The sequence below is a fragment of the Stenella coeruleoalba genome, assembly GCF_951394435.1.
Source record: "Stenella coeruleoalba genome assembly, chromosome: 8".
NCBI lineage: Eukaryota > Metazoa > Chordata > Mammalia > Artiodactyla > Delphinidae > Stenella > Stenella coeruleoalba.
Genome location: NC_137154.1, coordinates 35,447,326 through 35,471,285, shown reverse-complemented (window position 1 = coordinate 35,471,285; position 23,960 = coordinate 35,447,326). Strand labels below are relative to the sequence as shown.

The window sequence follows — 23,960 nt, the reverse complement described above, 5'->3', positions numbered from 1 at the left end:
TTTAAATCCTGGCTTGGGTACGTTACTTAATTCCGGAATCTCAGTTGTTTTTTTTTTAATATTTCAAAAGGGGTAATATCAGTCTTACAGTTTTTCGTGAGTGATAGATTAGATAGTATATGTTAAATGCCTAGTGCAGTGCTCGGCCGTGAGATTGGGCCCTGTGTTAATGACGATCATGGTGACACGTTTCAGAAGGGCCACGTAGGAGACCAAGTAGGCCTGCCAACCGTGAAAGTATCAGCCCTGGTGTGTGACTGAGGGGTGTCCCAAAGTTGGCTGCCTTTCATGACTAAAGTGCAGACTACAGTGGTGGTGCTCAAAGTTTTTCATGGGTCTGAAAAAAGAAGGTAACAATCTGGGGAAAGAAACACTTAATTGTATGTTTCATTCCATGAAATTTTGAAATACTGACACATATTTGAGTAGCTTCAAACTTTGCTCCCCTATTGATTATCTAAGAGTTGTTCTTCACTTATAGCTTCTTGTCCAGAGGGAAGTAAAAAAAAGAAAAAAGCCTTACTCATCTCTCCTCTGACAGTTTATTTCCATTCTGAACTATGCTTAAGCGACACTGCACCAAGCTTTGCTAATTAGCTTGTGGCCTGTCACTCACAGCGGATCATTCAGTCTCCATTTCAGGGCTTCAAGCTGTCACCGTGAGGGCTCCCAGACAAAAGGTGTATTGGGTTCCATACCGTACAATTGATTGTGGGTTGTGGTTCTTTGGGTCAAGCTGAGCTAATTTTAGATTCTGGGAACCCTGGTAGTAAGTCATGAGGATTGATGATGGCTGTGTAAAATAAAACACGTTTTTGTTCTTTACATACAGCTATTTCGAACTGGAGAGCAGTGGTCTGAGGGATGAGATTCGATACCACTACATACATAACGGCAAGCCCAGGACAGAGGCACTTCCGTACCGGATGGCTGACGGACAGTGGCACAAGGTCGCACTATCAGTTAGTGCCTCCCATCTCCTGCTCCACGTCGACTGCAACAGGTATGACTTTGCCTTTGATCTTTCGTGATTGTGCCCTTGAAATTGAGCAATGGGGAAGGGATAAAGCCAACCCCCTCCAAGCCTTACTGGGAAACAAACCAAAGGACCCTAATCGTCATTTAACATACCAAAATGGGCCATTAGGCGTGCTGGAATGATCATCTGTAATATGTTAAGAAAACAGTTCATTAAAATGGAAACATATCCGGCAATTAGGAAGAAATGTACAAAAGGTTGATTATAGATTGGGGAATATTAAGTGCACCTCGGTGTACTCCAGGTACTAGCTGGAATTCCATGGAGCTGTGATCACAGTTAAGTGTGATATATTGTTGTTGAGTTCGTTCCACTTGGAAGCGAATGAGCTGGTCTACCTTCGACTGAATGTGAGAAGGCGGTGCTAGTGGAGCGGCTAATCCTATTCGACTTCATCAAGCACAGCTTTGCTTAAATATCTTTTCCAAATGGCAACTTCTTAAAGAGGCTGTTCTTTGAATCTTTTGGAATTGATGCCATTTATCCTCTGCAGAGGAATGAGCCTCCCAGCTTGTCAGAGGATGGCAGGACTATTTTGAAGTCGGGGCTTTCACAGGAGGTTGTGGGTTGGGTTGAGAAGGAGATGTTGGCTCCTGTGTCCGTCCCTGGGCAGGGAGGTTGACTGCCAGCTGAAGAAAGGACACTGTTGGTCTCTATTGGATCACTTGTGGCTGGACAGCTGGATGATGGTAGTCAAGGGGAATATTTTGATTTCTCCAGAACCCACTGAAAGTCCTTACGGATAGTGATCTGAGTCCTATTATAGAGAATTTTTGGTGCTGCAAGGTAGCTATGAATTGTTGGTTTTTGTTAATGATACTGTCAAAGTTCAAATGATTGTTTGGCCACAGAACTTGTTCTCTTGGGCCCAGGATAAGGTACAGGCATGTTGGGGACAGCCTCCCTTCCGGCACCCAGTAGAAGGAGGCATAATCCAAGGTCAGGCATTTCTGATGAGATGATGCTTCAATGTACTTGCCATTCCAGCTCCGCAGTCTCTTTTTAGAAGAGGACCTGGAGAGGCAGAGAACAGAAACTAGTGTCAGGTTTAAGGGAAGTCCCGCCATCTTAAAGTGAGTCTTGGTACAGTTTGATGTCATCTATTTTGGGCACTTTCTGGATTTTTCTGAAGAATCGTGGCTTCAACTAGATGTAATGTGTGTGCCTATGGACCACGTTTCCATAGAAACCATAAACTCCTTTTTACCGTGGGCTGGGCAGTCTGGGTAAAGCCAGCCCTCAGTCACTAACTCCACTTCCACCTTCAAGAGCTTATTGGCTCTTTCAGTTCTCTAGAACTAAAGTGGCCTGTCAGGGAGCACGCTTGCTCCCCCCTACCCACCACTCATGCTGCCCCAATGGGAGAGAAGAAGGGTCCTGCATATCCCCCTATGCCATAGGCCAGAAAGGAGCCTCAAAGGCCTCGTTTAGTAATTCCCAAATGAAAAGTCCTGGAGACACCACTGTTTCCTTGCTTTGCAATTTTTTTGCTTCCTCTTTTCAAAAGTTTTATCTTCTATTTCCCCATATTCTCCTCTCTAGAGAAGAGGCAAAAGAGGAGAGAGGATATGTCTCTGCTAATCGAAGGTTTCCTGCCTGCAAAATGCTCTGGTCCCTCTGAAATAGTCTCCTCTGCCATCCTCAGCCACTTGTTAGCTGTGGGAATTTGGGCACATTAATATCTTTTCATCCCAGTTTTGGAACTGCTAATACTAGCACATACTCACAGATGCTAATGTTAGAAGAGATAATTCACATAAGGTGCTTTGGGTGGTGCTTGGCCTTTGGCACCCAGTACGTGGTGGTGGTTGTTACTGTTCTATTATTATTTATTCTGCACATCTGTGGTGTCTCTTCGTCTCCAAACTTTCATTTACTGTATATCCTGGCCTCTCTACCAGGAAAGTAGGGAGAGAACAGGAGAGCTGGAACCCACAGTATACTTCAGGGTCAGCCCCATTTATATGGAATGGATTGAGGAGATTCTAAATATTATTTCCCTTCTCTTGAAACTTTTTATACTTTGGTTCATGACATAACATGTTTTTATGTAAGATCTTGGAGGGAAAGCATAAAGTTGTTGCCAGTTAATGATTTATGGACCCAACACAAATGGGTTTTTTAGATAGGTTAGGGAAAGAGAGGCTGGGAACGACTGGGCCATAGAGGAGGTAAATTTTGATTTTGGTGTAGGAAAAGTCTAGAAACAGAGTTCCCAAACCTGAGTACACTTAAGAATTACTGGGGAACCTATAAAAAGCATATGAGTAACCGGGTGCTATCTCTGACCTAGTGGATCAGATTCTCTGAGGGTGGAACCATATTCTTCATAAGCTCTCCGGGTAGTTCCTAGGCAGGCAGGTTAGCCTTGGTGCATGGACTCGCGTTTGAAAACCCGTGGTTTAAATAGAGGGGGCACCTGTGGTTTCCCCAAATGTGGGAAACTCGACTGCATAGTTTGTGGTAGTGGGGGACTGCATTCGTGCTTTCCCCTGAAAAAAAATAGAGAGGGTGGGTAGAAGCTGGAGGACAGGCTGGGCTGCAGCAAATAAGTGAGGGACCCTGGAAATCCAAGTACCTGAAGCAGATCGCCAGTAGGGAGGAGGAAAGTTGAAGGTGGGCTAGTGTCTATTACATGGAATAAACATATCTTCTTCAGAAGTTTCTTGCTAGCCAGCACTGGTTGATTTTAGGGTGGCAGAAGCTCTGGTCTATTTATCAAGATGCTGCTCTACTACTCATCTAGGCCACCGTCACAGAGAGTGAATTCAGAAAGGCTGATTTTTATTCTCTAAGCTCTGTATTTCATACTGCCGTGAGATTCTTCCTTTTTGATTCCTTTACCCTTAAAGTTACACTGTCTTATTTTTCTCAACCTGTCACCTGCTAGAGTTGTGCTGGGTAGATGATAAATGGTGATGTGATAGATAATATTTATTGAGTGTTGACTGTGCTAGTGACAGTGCTAAGTGCTTTACATAGATGAATTCATCACTCAGGCTGTTATTTTTATCATTTAAAAATGATGGAGCTGGGCTTCCCTGGTGGCGCAGTGGTTGAGAGTCCGCCTGCTGATGCAGGGGACACAGGTTCGTGCTCCGGTCCGGGAGGATCCCGCATGCCGCGGAGCGGCTGGGCCCGCGAGCTGTGCCCTCTGAGCTTGCGCGTCTGGAGCCTGTGCTCCGCAACGGGAGGGGCCACAACAGTGAGAGGCCCGCGTACCGCAAAAAAAAAAAAAAAAAAAAAAAAAAAATCAAATCCTAGAGCTGCCACTTAGCAGCAGCAGGATTGCAGAAATAGAATGTAACCTCCGTTCCAACGGGAGGGACTATTGTCACTGGACTTAGAATATGAGGCAAGGCAAGAGCCAGCCTCAGCGTTAGCAGTTTGTTCTTTATTTCTAGTATTTTTCTCCCCTTGTCTTGTATTGCCAGTCTTTGGAGTTGTTGGGTAAGATGTGGAATCTTACTAATGGAACCCATTGCCTTGGCATAGGGAAGGGACCTCCATCTATTATCGCACATCTACCATAGGCCAGCTAATGTGCTAAGTATAATACTCCTTAGGACGGCCATGTGGTGTGCGGGCAATTTCATTAGACCCATTTTACAGATTTGGAATTAGAAAGGCTCCGAGATGGTAAGTAACTCAGTCTCAATCACATAACATAAAAAGCATAGAGCCCAAACTGTGAACCAGGATCTAACTTCCCAGCCTTGTCTTCTCTCTTCTCTGCCTCTGAAATTCATGTCCTTCCCAAGACAAAGTTATAACCATGCCAGGAAGTCTTCCCAGGAGAGAGAATCTACAGAAGGTCCAGGCACCATAAAAACACTTGAAATCAGGCAGAGAAGCTTGCCAGGCAGTTCTTTTGCTCTGAGGAACTGGAGTGTAGCAGGATTTTCTACCTGTTTTAGAATTGAGAAACAGAGCCCTTTCAGACCTAATAACACAAATTGTCACAAGAAGAGCGACCGCTATTTTAGTTGGTAGGTGAACACTTTCTGCTTGCTACTGAGACACACTTTTCTCCCTGCTTCAGCTGTTCAGCTGGGCCTGGTTAGAAACTCCCAGAATGTGGGTAGCAGATCACCTCAAGCTAGAAACATAAAAGGAACCACTCAGTTGGGTGGCCAGCCTGATTATCTCCACTGCCTTAGGTCTTTCTTTAGCTGCCTTGGTATTAATAGTTGCCAACAAAGCTGAGAAGGAGGCCTGAACTAATCTTCCTCAGCTTCCCCTGCTCCATTCTCGGCTCACCCTGTGGCCTCTCCCCATTACTCAAAGCCCACAATCCATTGACATTGGGGATTCAGGGCCTAAGAGTTCTTTCACCACAAAAGGGATTTTCTTTCCTTCTCTTTATTAGGTACCTCTTAATTTTCAATCAATCCATCCAATGAAAGTATTGGACACACTATCTCTGCCAGGCTGTGGAGAGACAAAGCATTAGGAGTTCTTGCCATCAGGAAATCCATGGTTTATTTGTCCAGTACTTTTGAATTCTGAAGCCACCAGGGCCCCCCCAGTGACTGGCCCTGGTCCTTGGTTATCAGAAAAATCGTGGACTCAGATGGAAGCCTTGTGCACAGGCTGTTCTGACAACTCATGATAGCAGCTGAGCAGTAGAGAGAACTGAAAAGCGTTACTCCCAGCATCTTGGTCTTGAAGTGACAGTGGAGGAATGGACTCAAAAGTGTTTTCCATTCAAATGGTACACGTATCCAGCCTTCAGCCAGAACTTTCTGCAATATGCAGGTCTCCCACGCAAATCCCACCTCCTCTTGCCTCACTGCTGCAAAAATTTCTCTTACACAGTCCCATTGTAATGGAGCTCTGAACTCTTACCTCATTTGTTCAAATGTGCACAGGTAGACAGAGCGCGTGTGCACACACACACACCTGCAGCCCAGTTGTCACTCTGACCGTTAATGATTATATTCTAGACAGTAAACATATTTAGATTTTACTTCTAACGCACGCTATTTATTCACTGCAGAGCGCGTTCAGTGTTTCCGTACAACTGATTTTGAAGAACATGCAGAACCAGGAAAACAAACTTACTATAAATCACTGAACAAGTCAGTAATTCAAGGTTCCTCTTGAATATTTCAGAGTAACTTCAGGATGTGAGCATCTGTTTGTATCTCTAGGTTTTTCATAATGAAATATGGTGACACGGCATCTTCTTTCCAGAGAGCTCCTAAAGTATTTACAAACATCATATTATCAAACCACACATTCCTTAAGGTAGTTAAGTCACGTATAATGTACTCCACTTTCTTTTATACAAACATTTGCACTAGAGTAAGGAGGGGGAAATTAAGAGATGAAGAGCAAAGGCCAATGCTTCCAAAGGAGCCAGGCCAAGATTCTCAGTCTCCTGCTTCCCCTACTGACAGATTATTTACTTCACAAACAGGAACACATGCACAGAACTCATCGTCAAAATTAAAACTGAGAATCCAGCATATGCCTCATGTCCAGCTAACCCGGTAGCACCAGATCTTCTGTCCAGGAAGAGATGACAAGCAAGCTAGGAAGATAGGATATAACCCACGTGTAAATTTAAGTAACAGTACAAGGCGACAGTGCAAGGGATGTTGTAAGTGCACGATGGATTGCTAGATTTCTGCTAGAGACGATCAGGTCTGGGAGACAACAGGAGAAAGAGCTCCTGGGGACATGGAATAGCCTCTCAATTTCTTACCATCCCAGGTGAAAATGCATGACAATTTCTGCAGCTTTACAGTTTTTGCCACTGTGTGATGTGATTCCATGCCAGTCACATGAGAACTGGGCTTAGAATGAGGTTCATCTTACAAGCATTACACAGCCAGTTATAGTGCTGGTGAGAGAAGAGTGTGTATGGGTGAGTGGATGAAGTTGGCGGTGAGAGAAAGCCTGCATGAAGAGACAGAGAAGGAAATATGACAGGGGAGGGGAGGACAGGGGAAGAAAAGCTGTTCTCCAAGTGACCAGGCATATGGGCTCTGTGGTCTAACCTAAACTTGTAGCGAATGCTGGACCTTTGTCTTGGTTTTGCCATTTATAAAATGTGACTTAAATGCAGTGATGCAGGGATATGAAATCAGGAAATCTGTGTCTTACATTCTTTGAAGATTCCTCCCGTCGTCTTGTCCTCTAATCTTTCCTCCCTCCCTATGCCAGAAACTCTGCTTGCATCTGTAAAATGGGAGTAATAGTAACTCTTCTACCATATGGTTGTTGTAGGAATGTAGCAAGAGAGTGTGTGCAAAATCCTTAGAAAATTTCAAGCTACTGTATGAACACACAGCATCATGAAGTACTATAAACATATACCATCATATAGAAAAGATGTTAAAGTATCATATTGAAAATGAATACAATTTAGCCAGATTTTCACCTGTATAAAAACAGTGGCTCGTGTCCCGTGGATGAGGATCTAGTGTGTAATGTGGATCGGTGGTGCAGTGTAGGGTTTGAGGTCCCTGAAGTTATTCTGACTGCCAAATCCTAGGCATGGTTCCCCCATAGTTTGTCTTTTAGTTCCATGGTAGGTACTGCAACATCATGGTGCACAGTTTTTATGCCAACACAGTCCCTTTAAAAATAAGTAATTGCAGAGTTTCTTTAAAAATATGTAACTGAGGCTGAATGGGGAAGGAAACATCCCCTCCAATGTAACACGATCTTTCGTTGGTCCTGGCAGGGCTTTGAGAATGTGGTATGGCGTCTTTCCTCTTATATTTCTGTGAGAGAAGAGGTTCAGAGATTTACTTCCCCCCTCCTCAAGCCATGAGCCAAAATCGTCAGAGCTTTTAGGAGGAGGTGTAAATACAGCAGGTGAATGAGGAAACTCATATGTTATAGTTTCCTGGGTCTCCTAAACAAAATAGATACTCTTCGCTTCTCTACTTTGAAAATCTGCCTTTCTAGCACAAAAACATTCTGGATTGAAAACTTGAGATGAAAGAAATTGTTAAATTTGTATGACCCTGGGAAATTCATTTACTGTCTCTGGGCCTTAGCTCCCTAGGTATAAAAAGAGGGGCTAGGACCAGATTGTTTCTAAATCTTCTTCCACCTCTACGCTTCTGGGCATCTCTCTGATTCTAGCTCATCACAGTGAGCTAGATGAGCTAGTTAGGGTATGATTTTTTTTTTTTTTTGCCTTCAGAACCCTGGAGAGCAACCCAGCATGCCACCTTCACAGGGCTGCTTCTGTAGTAGACCGGCAGGGGGTTTGCAGTCATCTGAATTGATACCTGGGTTGACAGTGCAGCATGCTGCTGGAGAGCAAAGATTACTTACCGTAGCTGCCCAATCTTTTTCTTTTTCTCATTTGTCTCCCTTCTTGCTGGAGTAGATGCTGAATATGCATTTTTGGATCTAAGACATGTTGGCATTTTGTTCCCTCCACTTGTGTTCTTTCTTTCTTTCTTTCAGACGTATTCTGACCCAGACATGTGGCAGCAGACAGCCTTTTTGGAGGGTACAGGCTGCCCTGGCTATGGAGGCCCTGGTAGCTTGGTAACCTACAGGATAGAGCAGTGTACTGTAGTCAGCAGATGATGGGTAGTTGTGTTGTTAAAAAACATAACACATCCTCTGAATACTGAAGGAAAAAAAGCCTTTGCTGCTGCCAAGCTGTAAAGACTTAAATAATGGGAGGGAATGAATCTAACGGTCTAGGTGGCCAGTTTAATACAGTCCATGTTGTAGATGTTTTGGCAGAGTAGAGAGTGGCTGCTTAATTGTTACGACAGCTCAGACATTACCATGTTGGCTGTCTCATTCTGGCTGAGACCCTCACACTTCCACTCATGCTTTGTACCCTGTGGCTTATTCATCCCAACCTCATTAGGTGGATTCCAAATTTAACTTTGCCCTATCTTCTAATGACATCAGTAGATAAACCTATTTCTAATTTTGTCTTTTCCAAAACCTTTATCTTTTCCTCTTGTTGCCTGGTGGGTTTAAATATGCTTTTGGGCAACCATGGCCTCAGTGGCACAGAGAAGTAGGAGGTGAAAGGATCAATTGAAATGGATAATGAGAGAGTGGCCTGCATTTCCCCCTATCCACCTGCACTCCTGAGCTTTCAAAATTGCAAATGGAAAGGACTAAAAAGAAATACAATAGGTGGTTTGTATCTCTTTATCTGGTGGTTTGTTGGCTACCTGAGGCCATGAGGAGATTAATAAGGAGGCACAGTATTGCATACATGGGGCCTAAGATGTATTAAAATAGGAAGGAAAATAAGACTTCATTTCCAACTTATAGTGATTTCATCTACATGCCTTCAGACACATCTTGAGTTGTGATTGTATTGCATGGGCATGGGTCTATACAGGATGAATGGAGGGGGAAATAGGCTGCAGGAGAAATAATGTTTTCTTGTAGGAGAAAATATTGAAGCTTGCATCTTTATTGTTACAATTCTACTCTGCCCTTTTTGATGGATGTGTATGGTTATTCCTTAAAAAGGAAAGCAGTGAGAGAAAATAAAAAGTCAAACCAGAACAATATGTATGATGCAACCGTATTTTTGAAAAAAAAATACATTTATACGTTAGTTGTCTCTTTCCTTTTATGCTTCACTCATTGGAAAGGAGCATTGGGGAATAAAAAAATGCATGAGCCAGCCATGAGGCCTTTTTAATTGGAAAGGAAAAAGAATTCCAAATACTACATTAGTTTTCTAGTTAGACCAGGGGTACAGATGTTGTCATTGAAAAGAACTGACTTTCCACACTACCAGAAAGAAATTCATCTATCTCTCTGGGAACTTAAATTAACGTTATAAATAATAGGCAGAGCGGTTGGAGGCAAGGAAGCAGATTTATAGCTGAACCTGTTCGGCTGCTTTTCTCTTAGGGGGTGTGGTGGGGATGGGGTGTGAAGATGAGAAACCTTGGAAGGACAAGGTTTCCGTGCACGCTTTTCCCTGCTCTAACCCCCAGTTCAGTTGACTTTTGTCTCTCAGCCCATCCATCTTAACTTCTTGCGAGTGTGACTCCCAGATGGAGCTCCAGAGCCACTAAGCCAGCTGGTTAATGTGCCTGGGCCCTCAACTGAGGGTTTTCTGGGGCAATTAGAGTTGAAATAATTTCCCTTCTCCTTAAAGGGCCTGTGTGATGCTGTCTCTAACTCGTCCTCAGGAGTGTCCTGTTGCATCTCTACTCGTTAGAGTCTATTAGTCTGAGGATATCACTTACCTGACAGCAAATTTCACACGTAGGAACTTACAGGCTTGGAGTTGGGGCCATGAGCTGGCTTCTTTGGGATACTCAGAATACTGCTATTACCCAGAATGGAATTTCATTTCCACTGGAGGTTAAGAGCCTTGGGCTGTGTTTCATTCTGGTGTGTCCCCAGCACAGCTCATGCAGTTACTCAGTGTTCTCCAAGTTGGTGCTGTCTTTGAAGCGGAAGCAAGGAAGGAGCTGGGCAATCTATGATTCCAATTTCTTGAATTCTTTGACATTTTGCCCTTAGAGGCCCAGCACTATGCTGGGAAAAACTCAGGCTTTTTGCTCAGTCATTGCTGAGTGGAGGTTAGTGTTTTGGACTTTTTTTCTTTTTTTTTTAAGAGGTGATTTATATATTCACTTGATTTTTTTGTAAAAGCACTCTGAGGTAGATGTTCTTGCATCGTATAGATAGGGACTTTTGAGGTGCTGAGAACAGAAATGACTCGTCCAGGGGTTCATAGTAAGTCAGTGGCAGGCTGGAGCCAGAGTCCAGAGGTCGTTCCTTACTCCTTTTTTTTTTTTTTTTTTTTTTTTTTTTTGTGCGGTATGCGGGCCTCTCCCGTTGCGGAGCACAGGCTCCGGACGCGCAGGCTCAGCAGCCATGGCTCACGGGCCCAGCCGCTCCGCGGCATGTGGGATCTTCCCGGACCGGGGCATGAACCCGCGTCCCCTGCATCGGCAGTCGGACTCTCAACCACTGCGCCACCAGGGAAGCCCAGCTTTACTCCTTTCTCAGGGAGATTATTCTCTACCAATCCCCTCTACCTTCTTCCCTCCTTCTCCTCCTCTATCTTTTTAACACTCCCATGTGACAAGATAACACTTCTAACTTCTCATGGAAGAAGTGTAAGCCATCCCATTTATAAACTGAAACCAACAAAGGCCGAGTTCCATGTATTACTTTCTCAGACTGGGGAGGCTGGTCACTTCAAAGAGCTGCTTCCTTGTTGCACCAAAATCGACCTTGTTATAAATTCCAACCACTGTTGGTCTTTGGACTCTAGAAAGCTTATGTGAAATTATTTTTAGATTTAAAGACTCTCCTTCCTTCCTGGAATCTACAATGTTGACAGACAGGTTCATGACTTCAATCCCACAGATATAATATGGGGTCAGGCCTTCGAATGGCCCATTATCCACATATGATTGGTATGCCTTGCATGTGCCTCTGTGCTGATGTGTAATGACCAGGGACCTAATCTTAAATCATGACTGACTGCAAATGAGCCATTCGGCCATTTCTTCAAATGTGAAATAGATGTGTTACACCGGTCTCCAGTGTTACACAGCTGGCTTTACACTGTTCCAATATAAATTTTGATATTCCCTATTTCAAGGTGATAAACTCTGTGTGTTCTTTAAGGTGACTTCGCAATCACAAGGTCTCATTAAAAACTACTGATGGTGAAATAAAGGGTTGGGCGGTAGGGGACCCCCATTTAGGAGGGCACTTGTCATTATTGCTTCTTTTATTGGTATCTAATTAGATATGTACTAGAGCCTGCAGGAGCTAATAAGAGAACAAGGCCAAGGAGGTAGGTGAGCACACTGAATCTGAGTCATTTTCACAGGCAGCAGTTTTTCATGGACATTAGGGCGATACATAAAGACTTCACCCTGCAAACCTGATCACCATATGCCCTTCCCACCCCAATACACATGTAAGCTCGTTTAATGGCCTTCTATGAGTTTTAGGCTAAAAGTCACAATCCTTAATATAGCTTAAATTTTTGAATAGTCTGGCCCATGTTTCCTTCTTCAATTTCCTCTTGCACTACATTCTTTTAGTTCTTTAAGTACCATATTCGTTTAAGCTGCAGGATCTCTGTACATGCCATTTCTCGAATATCAAGTTCATTTCTACTTATCCTTAATCTTCAGGACAAAAGAAAGAAGTTTCTTGTGTTTTACAGTTTCACCATAAACTGTTTATCTACAGTGTTTGCTTTTTTTGTTTTTTGTTTTTGCGGTACGCGGGCCTCTCACTGTTGTGGCCTCTCCCATTGCGGAGCACAGGCTCTGGACGCGCGGTCCCAGCGGCCATGGCTCACGGGCCTAGCCAATCGGCGGCATGTGGGATCTTCCCGAACCGGGGCACGAACCCGTGTCCCCTGCATCGGCAGGCGGACTCTCAACCACTGCGCCGCCAGGGAAGCCCTACAGAGTGGTTTTTGATCATTTGATTGACGTCTGTCTTTCTCGCAGGCTGCACACACCCGAGGGCTCACCACTGTATCACCGGTGCATATTGTGGAGCTGTCACATGATAGGTAGTCAACAAAGATTTGTGAATACCTGAATGAATAAATAAATGGAAGAGTGGTCTAAGGGTCTGTATTTGTGGCTTCTGACTTGTGATCCTATCATTCTAGGTGGTTCCGTTAGTTAAGTCTCCTTGTTCTTTGCCTCAGTCTCCTGATCTGTATCGAATGGGCATTGTTTCTACTCAGTCTGCTTGTACAGGGTTATTGTGAGGGTGAAATGAGAACCTGCATGGGAATAGGTGTTGTAAATTTCAGTGTGCTTTGTAAATATAAGGCCTGGGGAAAGGTGAAGATGAAGTAAGCTTAGCATTTCTTTTTTTAAAATTAAAAATTTTTTTTAACATCTTTATTGGAGTATAATTGCTTTACATTGTTGTGTTAGTTGCTGCTGTATAACAAAGTGAATCAGCTATACGTATACATATATCCCCGTATCCCCTCCTTTTGCTTTGAATTTCTGAGGATTATTCTTTGCTCGAGGAAGGCAGTTAATCTATAAAAGACTTCCAGTGATTTCCTGGTCTGATTCACAGCACAGGGTGAACTATGCCTCACTCTCGAGTTGAATTTACATGTGTCCTGTGTCCGCAGGAGCTCTGGCAGGCATGAAGGAGTGGACGTAATTTACAGAGAGGGTACAAACAGAAGCCAATCACAGGTAGGATTAAGGGGCATGTGCCCTCTCTGCTGGAGAGTAAATACAGTTGGATATACTTGCCTGGACTGTGGATATATCACCATCGTAAAATTCTGTGGGTCTGTTTCTTCAACCTACAGCTGAGGCCCGCAGTAAGGGGCTTTCATCAAACCCTTTAGTAAGCTCTTCAGGCTGGATTTCATGATTGTTCCAGGCTGTTTTGGTATAGCCTTACTGTGAAGTTCAGTGGACATGTTTTTCCTTTAATTTTCTTAAATTATGAAAGGTGCTTGCCTGATTCACACTTGACACAGAATTAAAAACAAAGAAGAAAACAAGAAGCTATGAGGACACAAATTCTAAGCAACACTGTGAAGTTTGGGGTGAAAATTCTTGCAGTATAGGTTATTTTTAGCTTAATCTAGTGGAATAATTAATTTATTATAAAGCATTCACCATATAAATGATATAATAGGTAATAAAATACTGGATAACTTATAAATAAAAAAAACCATGAAAGGTGCAAACTGTTCAAAACTACGTGATACCAATCACCCTGCCCCTAATTCCATTGCACAGAAGTCATCATTATTACCAGTTTTATTTCTCTTCTCTGGAATTTTTCTTTGCATATGCAAACACACTGTTTTTCAATAATAAGACAGCACTGTACGTATTGGTGTTTAATTTGCTTTTTCATTTAACAGAATAAAGGCTGATATGCCATCGGTGTGCAGCAGGAACATACTTAGGAGGAATGAGGGCTGCTTTGTTCCTTGTAGGATAGTCTGGACAGCTCTGTCCCTTGGCAGTGTGGGGAACAGTATCTACCTGCAGGCCTCTAGCCTCCTGCTTTGGGCTGTAATCCACGCCTCTGGCCTGTCACGCACAGCAGTGACTATGGCAACAGGGCAGGGAGCCAAGTGCCCCTGCCCTTGGATCAGCGTGGCCTGTCTCAGCTCTGTAACTAGGTGAGACCGTAGCGATTAGCCTATGCTAAGATGGGAGTTACAAGATTGAAGTGGGTGTATGATGAGGGTCAGATGCTCTGAGCGTGGGCATGATGCTAAATCTTATTTCATGTGGCTGAAGTGGAGCTGGTGCTGGCCAGGGTCAGGCATCGGTGAGCACAGTGAGAGCAAGTGTAGTTTCATGGTTAAGAGCACAAGCTTTTGGATTTGGATAACTCTGGGTTTCAACTCTGGCTCTGCCACTAGCTGTGGGACCCTTGGCAAGTTACTTAACTCTTATAAGTCCCAATCATGAGATAAGGTTAATATAATGCCTCCCTCATGGGATTACTAGAATTAAGTGTGACAGTGCACATGCATCAGATGAGACGTTCCTGGTTGCAAACAACAGTGGTTTAAACTGTAAGGATACATAATGTTTATTTAAACGGGAAGTTTAGATGAGGCAGTGCCTGAGATGAGTTGCCGCTCAGACATGTCATCCGGGACCGATGCCATCCTTTTTATCCATGTACTCTGTCACCCTTGCCAGTGAAAAGCCTCTAGAAAGGCACAGACGTAGAGAATAGACTTGAGGACACGAGGAAGGGGAAGCTGGGACGAAGTGAGAGAGTGGTATGGACATATATACACTACCAAATGTAAAATAGATAGCTAGTGGGAAGCAGCCGCATAGCACAGGGAGATCAGCTCGGTGCTTTGTGACCACCTAGAGGGGTGGGATAGGGAGGGTGGGAGGGAGGGAGACACAAGAGGGAAGAGATATGGGGTTATATGTATACGTATAGCTGATTCACTTTGTTATACAGCAGAAACTAACACACCATTGTAAAGCAGTTATACTCCGATAAAGATAAAGATGTTAAAAAAAAAACGAAAAGCATCTAGAGACAATGACAAAGGGAAAAGGGGTCACCATGATTGACCCCTTAGACCAACCATCCTTCCTTCCATGATGCCGGTACACATCTCCCTCAACAAAACTGAGGTACTTGGAACAAGGAAGGGGAAATGACATCTGTAGGCTGTCAACGGTGTTGCCACAGCATATCAGTAGTTCAGTACCATGCCTGGTGATTGTTCAGTAAATGCCGCCATGATGCTGCTGCTGCTGATGGGTCTTCCACATCTGAGCAGAACAGAAGTAAACAGGAGGACAAATACAAGGAGATAACAGGAGTATCTGGCTAATCAGGAATCAGTTATATACATGGATGTTCCTGCCATCAGGGAATCTTCAAGGCCACGATCAAACGGGGGAAAGAATATGAGTGGGTCGGAGAGGCTGACCCAGCTTCTGTCTCCGAAGTCCATTAACCATGTTGGCTGGGAGCTCTTGTTAGGCATTTACTTTGGGAAACCTGGCCTCTGCCTGTTGCTGCTGTCTTCTCACGGGTCCTTAAAACACAGCCGCCCCTTCCACATGAAGTAGCATGGCAGGCCCCTCGGAGCCAGTGCCTGACCGCAGCTTTTCCCCAGGCCCGTCTTCCCCCTTACTCTCACCTCATAGTCTCATCTCCCGTCTTCTTGGTTCACCGATCCCTAACTTTTGATGCCTACTGCTTTCCGCACTCAGTTTGGCAATTTGTTTGGATTTCTTCCCTGTTGACTGACCTCAGTGTCACGGCTCCTCTGCCGGCCCAATCCTCGGCATCTCCACTGGCAGGACAGCCCTTTCTGCACTCTGTACTCGGCTTTTCTGATCATCCTAATGTTGACTCCTTCCCGTAGCTTGATCTTTTTCTTTTCCTGCTATATTTTGACTGCGAGTTGGGTCCTGGACAGCTTGAGGGGGTTCCTGCTTACCCCCTGAAGTTAGAGCCATGCAGCAATGGGCTAGACATCTGCAGGTGGGTTCAAGGCTTCACTTGGAGTCAACCTTGATTCCTGATTTCAGTGGAGACGAAAATGATGACAACGTTTACAGTATCCACAGGGCTATTCAACATACACGTTATATGACCCAGCCTTGCCCTAAAGCTTGTCCTTACTAAGTGCCACATGAAAAAGGTGACCTGCTATTTGCAAGATGGGCAATCACTGGGATTAACCCAAATGTCACCTCCTTCAAAAGGGAGTGTGCTTAGGTACTGACTCCAGCCTTCCCTCAAGGGGGAGACAGGGTAGGATGGTGGTAAAAGCCTGGGGTTTGGGCTGGGTATCTTCCATCTGCTTCTCCAGAAACATCTCTCCCGTCTCTGCTCCACTCTGCTCTGTGTCCTTGCGGGCTGACCTATGTGGACTGCATCTGGGGGCTCCTTTGCCATCTAGATTTCTTTTGAATTTCATCAGCAGGAAGAAGAGGCAGGAAGTCGGAGGGAGGTGAGGGTTTCTACTCCCCTATCTCCTTCTCTGTGTGGTCACATGGCACTGGGTCACTTTTGACTGAAAGCCACAGGCCCTATCAGGTGGCCCCTTTTTTGAGTTCCTGGCCCTTTTATGCCCAGGAAGGAAAGAGCTCCCAAGCCTCCACCCACTTTTTACAGTCTCTCTGGTAGTCTGCCATCTCTTGTGGTTTATCTGTCTCCCTGCTCGTACTTCTTTCTGTAAATAATCCCTTTAATTTTTTATTCTCTTTTCAAATGACCAAATTTCAGTATGGTGACTATTTCCCACCAGGATGCTTACTGTTACGGGTTCAAAGTCAGATACCCTGGATCACTCTCTGGCTTTACTGCTTCCTAGCTGTGTTTCCTTGAGCTTCTCATCAGTAAAAGTAGGGTGGCAAGAATAATTGCTTTTGTCTATCTCTTCAGGAAGAAAAAAAGGGTGTGAAAATACCATGTAAACTGTAATTTACTGTGCACAAAGAGGGGTTCCTGTCACTGTGATATGCCAGGAGCTTGAAGTGGGAACTGGGGAAAGCAGAAGGCTTTGAGGATGGAGTGCATAGGTCTCTAGAGAGGGCTGTGCATCCTCACCTCCTTCTCCAGCAGAGTTAATGAGAAGTACAGATGACAGGAGGATGGGACCCCACAGATGATCCTTCAAAGACAAGCCCACAAGACCTCCTCTTGCGTTCACCTCAGCCCACACGTCCAACTCATGTGGAATACGGATGAGATCCCCTCCAATTACAGACACGTTACTGAGTGATGATGTTAGCCTCTGCTCAGATGGGTTCTCTGATAAGGCCTTTGGAAAATATAATTACATGGTCAAAAAAGAGGAAATTGTCAAATGGTGCTGAGAGACAGATGAAAAGGCCGATTGCTTGGCTTTTGTTTTTCACTATTCAGAGAGCACAGTATTGCTAGAGTAAGTCCTGTTATTTGTGTCCAGGATAATCTGACACTGGTTGCTAAAAAGAAATGGCAGTGGTATTTATATCGGAAATTACTCTGGAAGGCGTGTGCCTGAGCTTCTAGAGGGATGTGGTGCCGTCTCGAGCTGATCGCTCTTGATCACATTAATAATCTCATCCTTTTTTATTGCCTGTGAAGGACTTTCACTGTGTGAAATCATCTTGATCATTTACCTGTTTACAATTTTACCGTGTCTCATTCTCTCTGACCCGTACTCCTCACCTCCGGTAAAGAGTGTCAGCAGGGCTTCCCTGGTGGCGCAGTGGTTGAGAGTCCGCCTGCTGATGCAGGGGACACGGGTTCGTGCCCCGGTCAGGGAAGATCCCACATGCCGCGGAGTGCCTGGGCCCGTGAGCCATGGCCGCGGAGCCTGCGCGTCCGCAGCCTGTGCTCCGCAACGGGAGAGGCCACAACAGTGAGAGGCCTGCGTAAAAAAAGTGTCAGCAAGTTGAACTTGTCTTGCGTTTCAATGCTATATCCCCAGCACCTGGCTGAATGCCTGAGTCAGAGTGGATACTTGTTTGAGGATTTGTTGAATTAGGGAATGAATGAGTGAAGAAATGAGGGGAGGAATGCTATGCATAAATGGCTAGGCATGAGAGAGAATTCTGGACCTTGAAGGAGCTGACATCTAATGTTCTTGGAAGAGTATTTGAAGAGATGGGCATAAACCCACAATTCCAAGACATGAAATGCTCAGAGCCCTAAGCATTGTCAGAAGCAAAGACACGAGTTAACTGTTCGAGGGTTTGAATGTGGGAGAACTGACTTCCAGTGGAAATGAGTAAGGTATAATGAATGATGATTTGTGAGTAAGCCTTTGGATTAGAGCCAGACTGCTGTGTTCATATCCAAATCCCTCATTTTCCAATGGTTTCCCTAATAAGTTAAATGGACCACAGTTTTGTCATTTATGGGGAGAAAAAGGTAATAAATGACCCTACATCATGGATTTAATTGAAGTAATACATGGAAAGCATATAGATTTATGGCTGGTACATAGTAAGCACTCAGTAAATGTTAATAATTTTTACCAACAGTAGTAGTAGGAGGAGAAAGGAGGAAGAGGAGGAGGAAAATGTTATGAAATAAAATTCAGTGAATCCTAGCCAGTAGATGAGAAGATTTGGATTCCGGCGCTATCTCTGCTACTCAATTACATGACCCAAAGGAAGAACTTCCCTTCTCTGGGTGTCACGCAAAGTCAAGAGTTTGAACTTGATGGTCTCTGGGTGCCCTCAGATGATGATTACGTGCTTAGAGCTGGGCTTGAAGGATGCACAGTATTTTTGTGTTAGACTCGTGTGCATGTGGGGGATACCTTTCCTTCTGATTTTCATTTTCCTGCTCATAACGTAAGGTTATTTAATTAAGAGAAGAACAGCCTCTCTCTTGTCCCTCTTCTACCCCAGCGCACACACAGCTTTGGGTACAGAGAAGGTTCTCAGATACCCATTGGTTGCTTGACTGACGGATTTGGTTGGGTGTTAGGGTTAGAAAGAGTCCCAAGGGGTCCGGAAGAGAAAGGAAAAATGAAGGATTATTTCATTCTTTAATATCAAAATTGTCAATGAGACTTTTAATTTCATCCTCATCCATATATACTTGAGATAAAAAGAGGGAAATGGGAGAACAGAAGATAAGAAAGTAAGAAAGGAATGAATGGTATTTATTAGGTGCCTACCATGTGTTGGGAGTTGACACATAGCATCTCACTGACCTTCAGGACAACCCTGTGAGATGTGGGTGCAGGTATTGAAGGCATTTTTATTCCCATGTTGACCATGAGGAGGTAGGATCGGGGAGGGTTAACCTCCCTAAGGCCCCAAGCAGCACTCAGGTGAGGGTGGGATTGAAACCCAGGCTTGTTTGACTCCAAAGCCATCATACTCTCCTCCTTTGTGAGGTGATATTCCATATCTCCTCTCTCCTTACACCTTCAACACTTACTCCTCTCCCCCACACTCAGTGGATAAACTTTCTTCCTGCCTCACCCAGAAAATAGAAACAGTCAGAACTTTACTGACTCCTACCTCCACAGCCTGCCTGCTCCTGGACCATGGCCTCTGCATTTCCCGTTGCTATGCACGCTCTCCATGCTCCTATTTAGGGCCATCCCCCTCCCTGTGCAGGACATCACTCGTCCCATTTCATTCAGTCCTGCATCATCAGTATTTCCTCTCAACAGGACTATCGCAAGCAATATAAATACATTGTATAAACCTATCATATATAAATGAAAATCTTTCCTCAATCCCATATCCCTCTCTCGCCATTTCTCTGGTTCTCTTTACAGTATAAATCTACAGTAGGGCTAGTAAACACTGTTCACTTCTTCCTCTCCCCTTTTCTTTTGAATCCATCCTAGTCAGGTTTGGTCCCTATAATCATACCAAAGACACTCTTATTAAAGTCACCAGAGGACCTCCACCTTGTCAATTCCAGGGTCCATTATCCATCTTCATCTTATTTGACTGATCAGCTGCACTTGATGTTATTGGTCACTCTCTCCTTGAAAATTATTCTTCCCTGGGTTACTGGGCCTCCCAAAACTTGGAATTATCTTTTATTCCTTAAATTTTCCCTCACACTCTAAATGTAATTTATCAGCAGATTCTGTTAATTTTATATTTATAGTGTATCTAGACTCTGACCACTTTTCACCACCTCTGTAGAGTCTGGTCCAAACTGTTACCATCTCTCATCTGTACTGTTTCATCTGCAACCTGTACTGTTGCCATAGTCTGCAATAAGTAGTTTTCCCTGATTCCACCTTTGCTATGTCCCTATTCCTAGTCTAGTCTCAACTCATCAACCAGAGTAATCCATTTAAATAAGATCATGTCAGTCCTCAAACTTCCTAAACCAGATGAGAAAACTAGAATACCGTGGTGAAGCAACTTATATGCTCAGGGTTATATTGATGGTAAGCAGCAGAGTCATGTTATAAATCCAGTTAATGTAGTTAGGAATAAAGTCATAACCACCTATATTGAAGAAAAGCTATATGTTCTAAGTATCCCAGCGTGTAGTTGGAAAGGTAAATCAATTTCTATAACAATGTGGTAAGTTCCACCATAGTGTAGTAAAGGATGCTTAAGAATACGGAGATGGTGCTATTAATCTAGCTTGGGGGGGGGGGGCGTGTCACAGGGAGGATATAGAAAAGTTTCCCTCCTGTCTGGATTGTTCCAGGAAAATGGTGGTTGCCTAAATCTGAATCTCTTCACATTCTTTCCGAAAACACTTATAGGTCAACAAGGAGAGCAAATAAATGTATACATACTGACATTGTTAGCATAAATGGAGGCAGAAAGTACCATAAACTTCAATGTACCTGAAAATAAGTCTTTACAAAATGAACATAAAAGAGCAGAAACTTGTGTACAAAACTATTAAAAATGAGAAAATATGTCAGCCGATGCAAATTCTTCTAAAAAACCAAAGTAGAAAAAACTGTAATACAGTATTCCAGCCAGAGTCAATTATACTTTAACAAACTTTTAGAGATATGAAACTCACTCCTAATCAGAAATTCAGAAACTCAGAGTGCAAATATAAAAACAGCAGGAATATATAAAGCATGAATGACTGAATGCAGGAAAGAAATGAAATAGACATTATTATTTTAGAAATAAAGAACAAATGACAAGAACCCCAATAGAGAATAAAAAGAACTACAGGGGCCATTGAAGAAAGGCATTAAAATAACTAAGAAAATGAGTATTAAATAAAAAAAAAAAAGTAAAATCATCCTTAACAGAAAATGCATGTGTTAGATAAGCTTTATTTAGGAGTGACTTATAGTGCTGTTGCTGTTAAGTTCAATGTTAATAAATCAAAAAAAAGATAGATTAAATAAGGTGTCTTTAAACTGAAACGCACATAAAACAAGGTTATGCATTGATTAATGAAAATGTGATCTGAGGCTTACAGGAACCTAACTCTGTATTTCCTTTGGGATAATGATTCAGTATTTGTTAGTTCTGCATTTGCAGCAACCTTATAGAATAAATACTGTGAATAATTAGAAAAAAAAGAATAAAAATACCTGGAAAGAAAATGGTCAATAAAGAAAATAGGTAAAGATAATCCAACATATATATATATAATTGAAGTACCTGAAGAAGAAAAATGAAATAATCAAATGGAACTAATATTTAAAATTACAATGCAAGATAGGCAAAATAATCTTGAAAAAGGACTAATTTGGAGGACTCAGTTTTCGATTTCAAAACTTACTATATAACTTAGAATAATCAAAACAGTGTGGTGTTGGCATAGGATAGACGTATGGACCAATGGAATAAATAGAAAATCCAGAAAGAGACCCTCACATATGTGGTCAGTTGATTTTCAAAACAGGGGTACCAATGTCATTCAGTGGGAAAAAAACAGTTTTTCAACGAATGGTACTATAAAACTGAATATCCACTTGCAAAAAAAAAATGAAGTCGTACCCTTACCTTTCACTACATATAAAAATTAACTCAATGGATCAAAGACCTAAATGTAGGAGCTAAAACTAGAAAACTCTTAGGAGACATGGGGAAAAATCTTTAAGAAGTTGAATTTGGCAATGACTTCGTGATACCAAAAGTACAGGCAATAAAAAAAAAAAGGATAAATTGGACTTCATCAATATCAAAAACTTTTGTGCATCTGAAGGAGTATCCAAGAGAAATAAAGCCCACAGAACAGGAGAAGATATTTGCAAACTATATATCTGGTAAGGGATTAATGTCCAGAATAAAGAACTCCTACAACTCAACAACAAACAACCCAATTCTAAAATGGGCAAAGGCAGAGATAAACCCACGCACATATGGTCACCTTATCTTTGATAAAGGTGGCAAGAATATACAGTGGAGAAAAGACAGCCTCTTCAATAGTGGTGCTGGGAAAACTGGACAGGTACATGTAAAAGTATTAAATTAGAACACTCCCTACCACCATACACAAAAATAAACTCAAAATGGATTAAAGACCTAAGTGTGAGGCCAGACAGTATCAAACTCTTAGAGGAAAACATAGGCAGAACACTCTATGACATAAATCACAGCAAGATCCTTTTTGACCCACCTACTAGAGAAATGAAAATAAAAACACAAACAAATGGGACCTAACGAAACTTAAAAGCTTTTGAACAGCAAAGGAAACCATAAACAAGATGAAAAGGCAGCCCTCAGAATGTGAGAAAATATTTGCAAACGAAGCAACTGACAAAGGATTAATCTCCAAAATTTACGAGCCGCTCATGCAGCTCAATATCAAAAAAACAAACAACCCAATCCAAAAATGGGCAGAAGACCTAAATAGACATTTCTCCAAAGAAGATATACAGATTGCCAACAAACACATGAAGGAATGCTCAACATCATTAATCATTAGAGAAATGCAAATCAAAACTAAAATGAGATATCATCTCATACCAGTCAGATTGGCCATCATCAAAAAATCTACAAACAGGACTTCCCTGGTGGCACAGTGGTTGAGAGTCCGCCTGCTGATGCAGGGGACACGGGTTCGTGACCCGGTCCGGGAGGATCCCATATGCCGCAGAGCGGCTGGGCCCGTAAGCCATGGCTGCTGAGCCTGTGCGTCTGGAGCTTGTACACCACAATGGGAGAAGCCACAACAGTGAGAGGCCCACGTACCACAAAAAAAAAAAAAAAAAATTCTACAAACAATAAATGCTGGAGAGGGTGTGGAGAAAAGGGAACCCTCTTGCACTGTTGGTGGGAATGTAAATTGATACAGCCACTATGGAGAACAGTATGGAGTTTCCTTAAAAAACTAAAAATAGAACTACCATACGACTCAGCATCCCACTACTGGGCATATACCCTGAGAAAACCATAATTCAAAAAGAGACACGTACCAAAATGTTCATTGCAGCTGTATTTACAATAGCCAGGACATGGAAGCAACCTAAGTGTCCATCATCGAATGAATGGGTAAAGAAGATGTGGCACATATATACAATGGAATATTAGTCAGCCATAAAAAGAAACGAAATTGAGTTATTTGTAGTGAGGTGGATGGACCTAGAGTCTGTCATACAGAGTGAAGTAAGTCAGAAAGAGAAAAACAAATACTGTATGCTAACACATATATATGGAATCTAAGAAAAAAATGGTCATGAAGAACCTAGGGGCAAGATGGGAATAAAGACGCAGACCTACTAGAGAATGGACTTGAGGATATGGGGAGGGGGAAGGGTAAGCTGTGACAAAGTGAGAGAGTGGCATGGACATATATACGCTACCAAACGTCAAATAGATAGCTAGTGGGAAGCAGCTGCATAGCACAGGGAGATCAGCTCGGTGCTTTGTGTCCACCTAGAGAGGTGGGATAGGGAGGGCTGGAGGGAGATGCAAGAGGGAAGAGATATGGGGATATATGTATATGTATAAGTGATTCACTCTGTTATAAAGCAGAAACTAACACACCATTGTAAAGCAATTGTACTCAAAGACGTTAAAAAGTAAAAAAATAAAAAAAA

The 23,960-nt window shown here is 43.0% G+C and overlaps 1 protein-coding gene across 4 annotated transcripts in view; it reads left to right on the top strand.

The window, feature by feature from the left end:
• The window catches only part of NELL1 (neural EGFL like 1), a gene marked incomplete at its 3' end in the record, with an annotated part of 862,435 nt that overhangs the window by 125,068 nt on the left and 713,407 nt on the right, over positions 1 to 23,960 (top strand). For all 4 annotated transcript variants that reach the window (XM_079930799.1, XM_079930798.1, XM_079930797.1 and 1 more), the window contains exon 4: positions 833 to 1,003. In XM_079930799.1, coding sequence (XP_079786925.1) covers positions 833 to 1,003 — 171 coding nt within the window. The remainder of the gene's footprint in view (positions 1 to 832; positions 1,004 to 23,960) is intronic.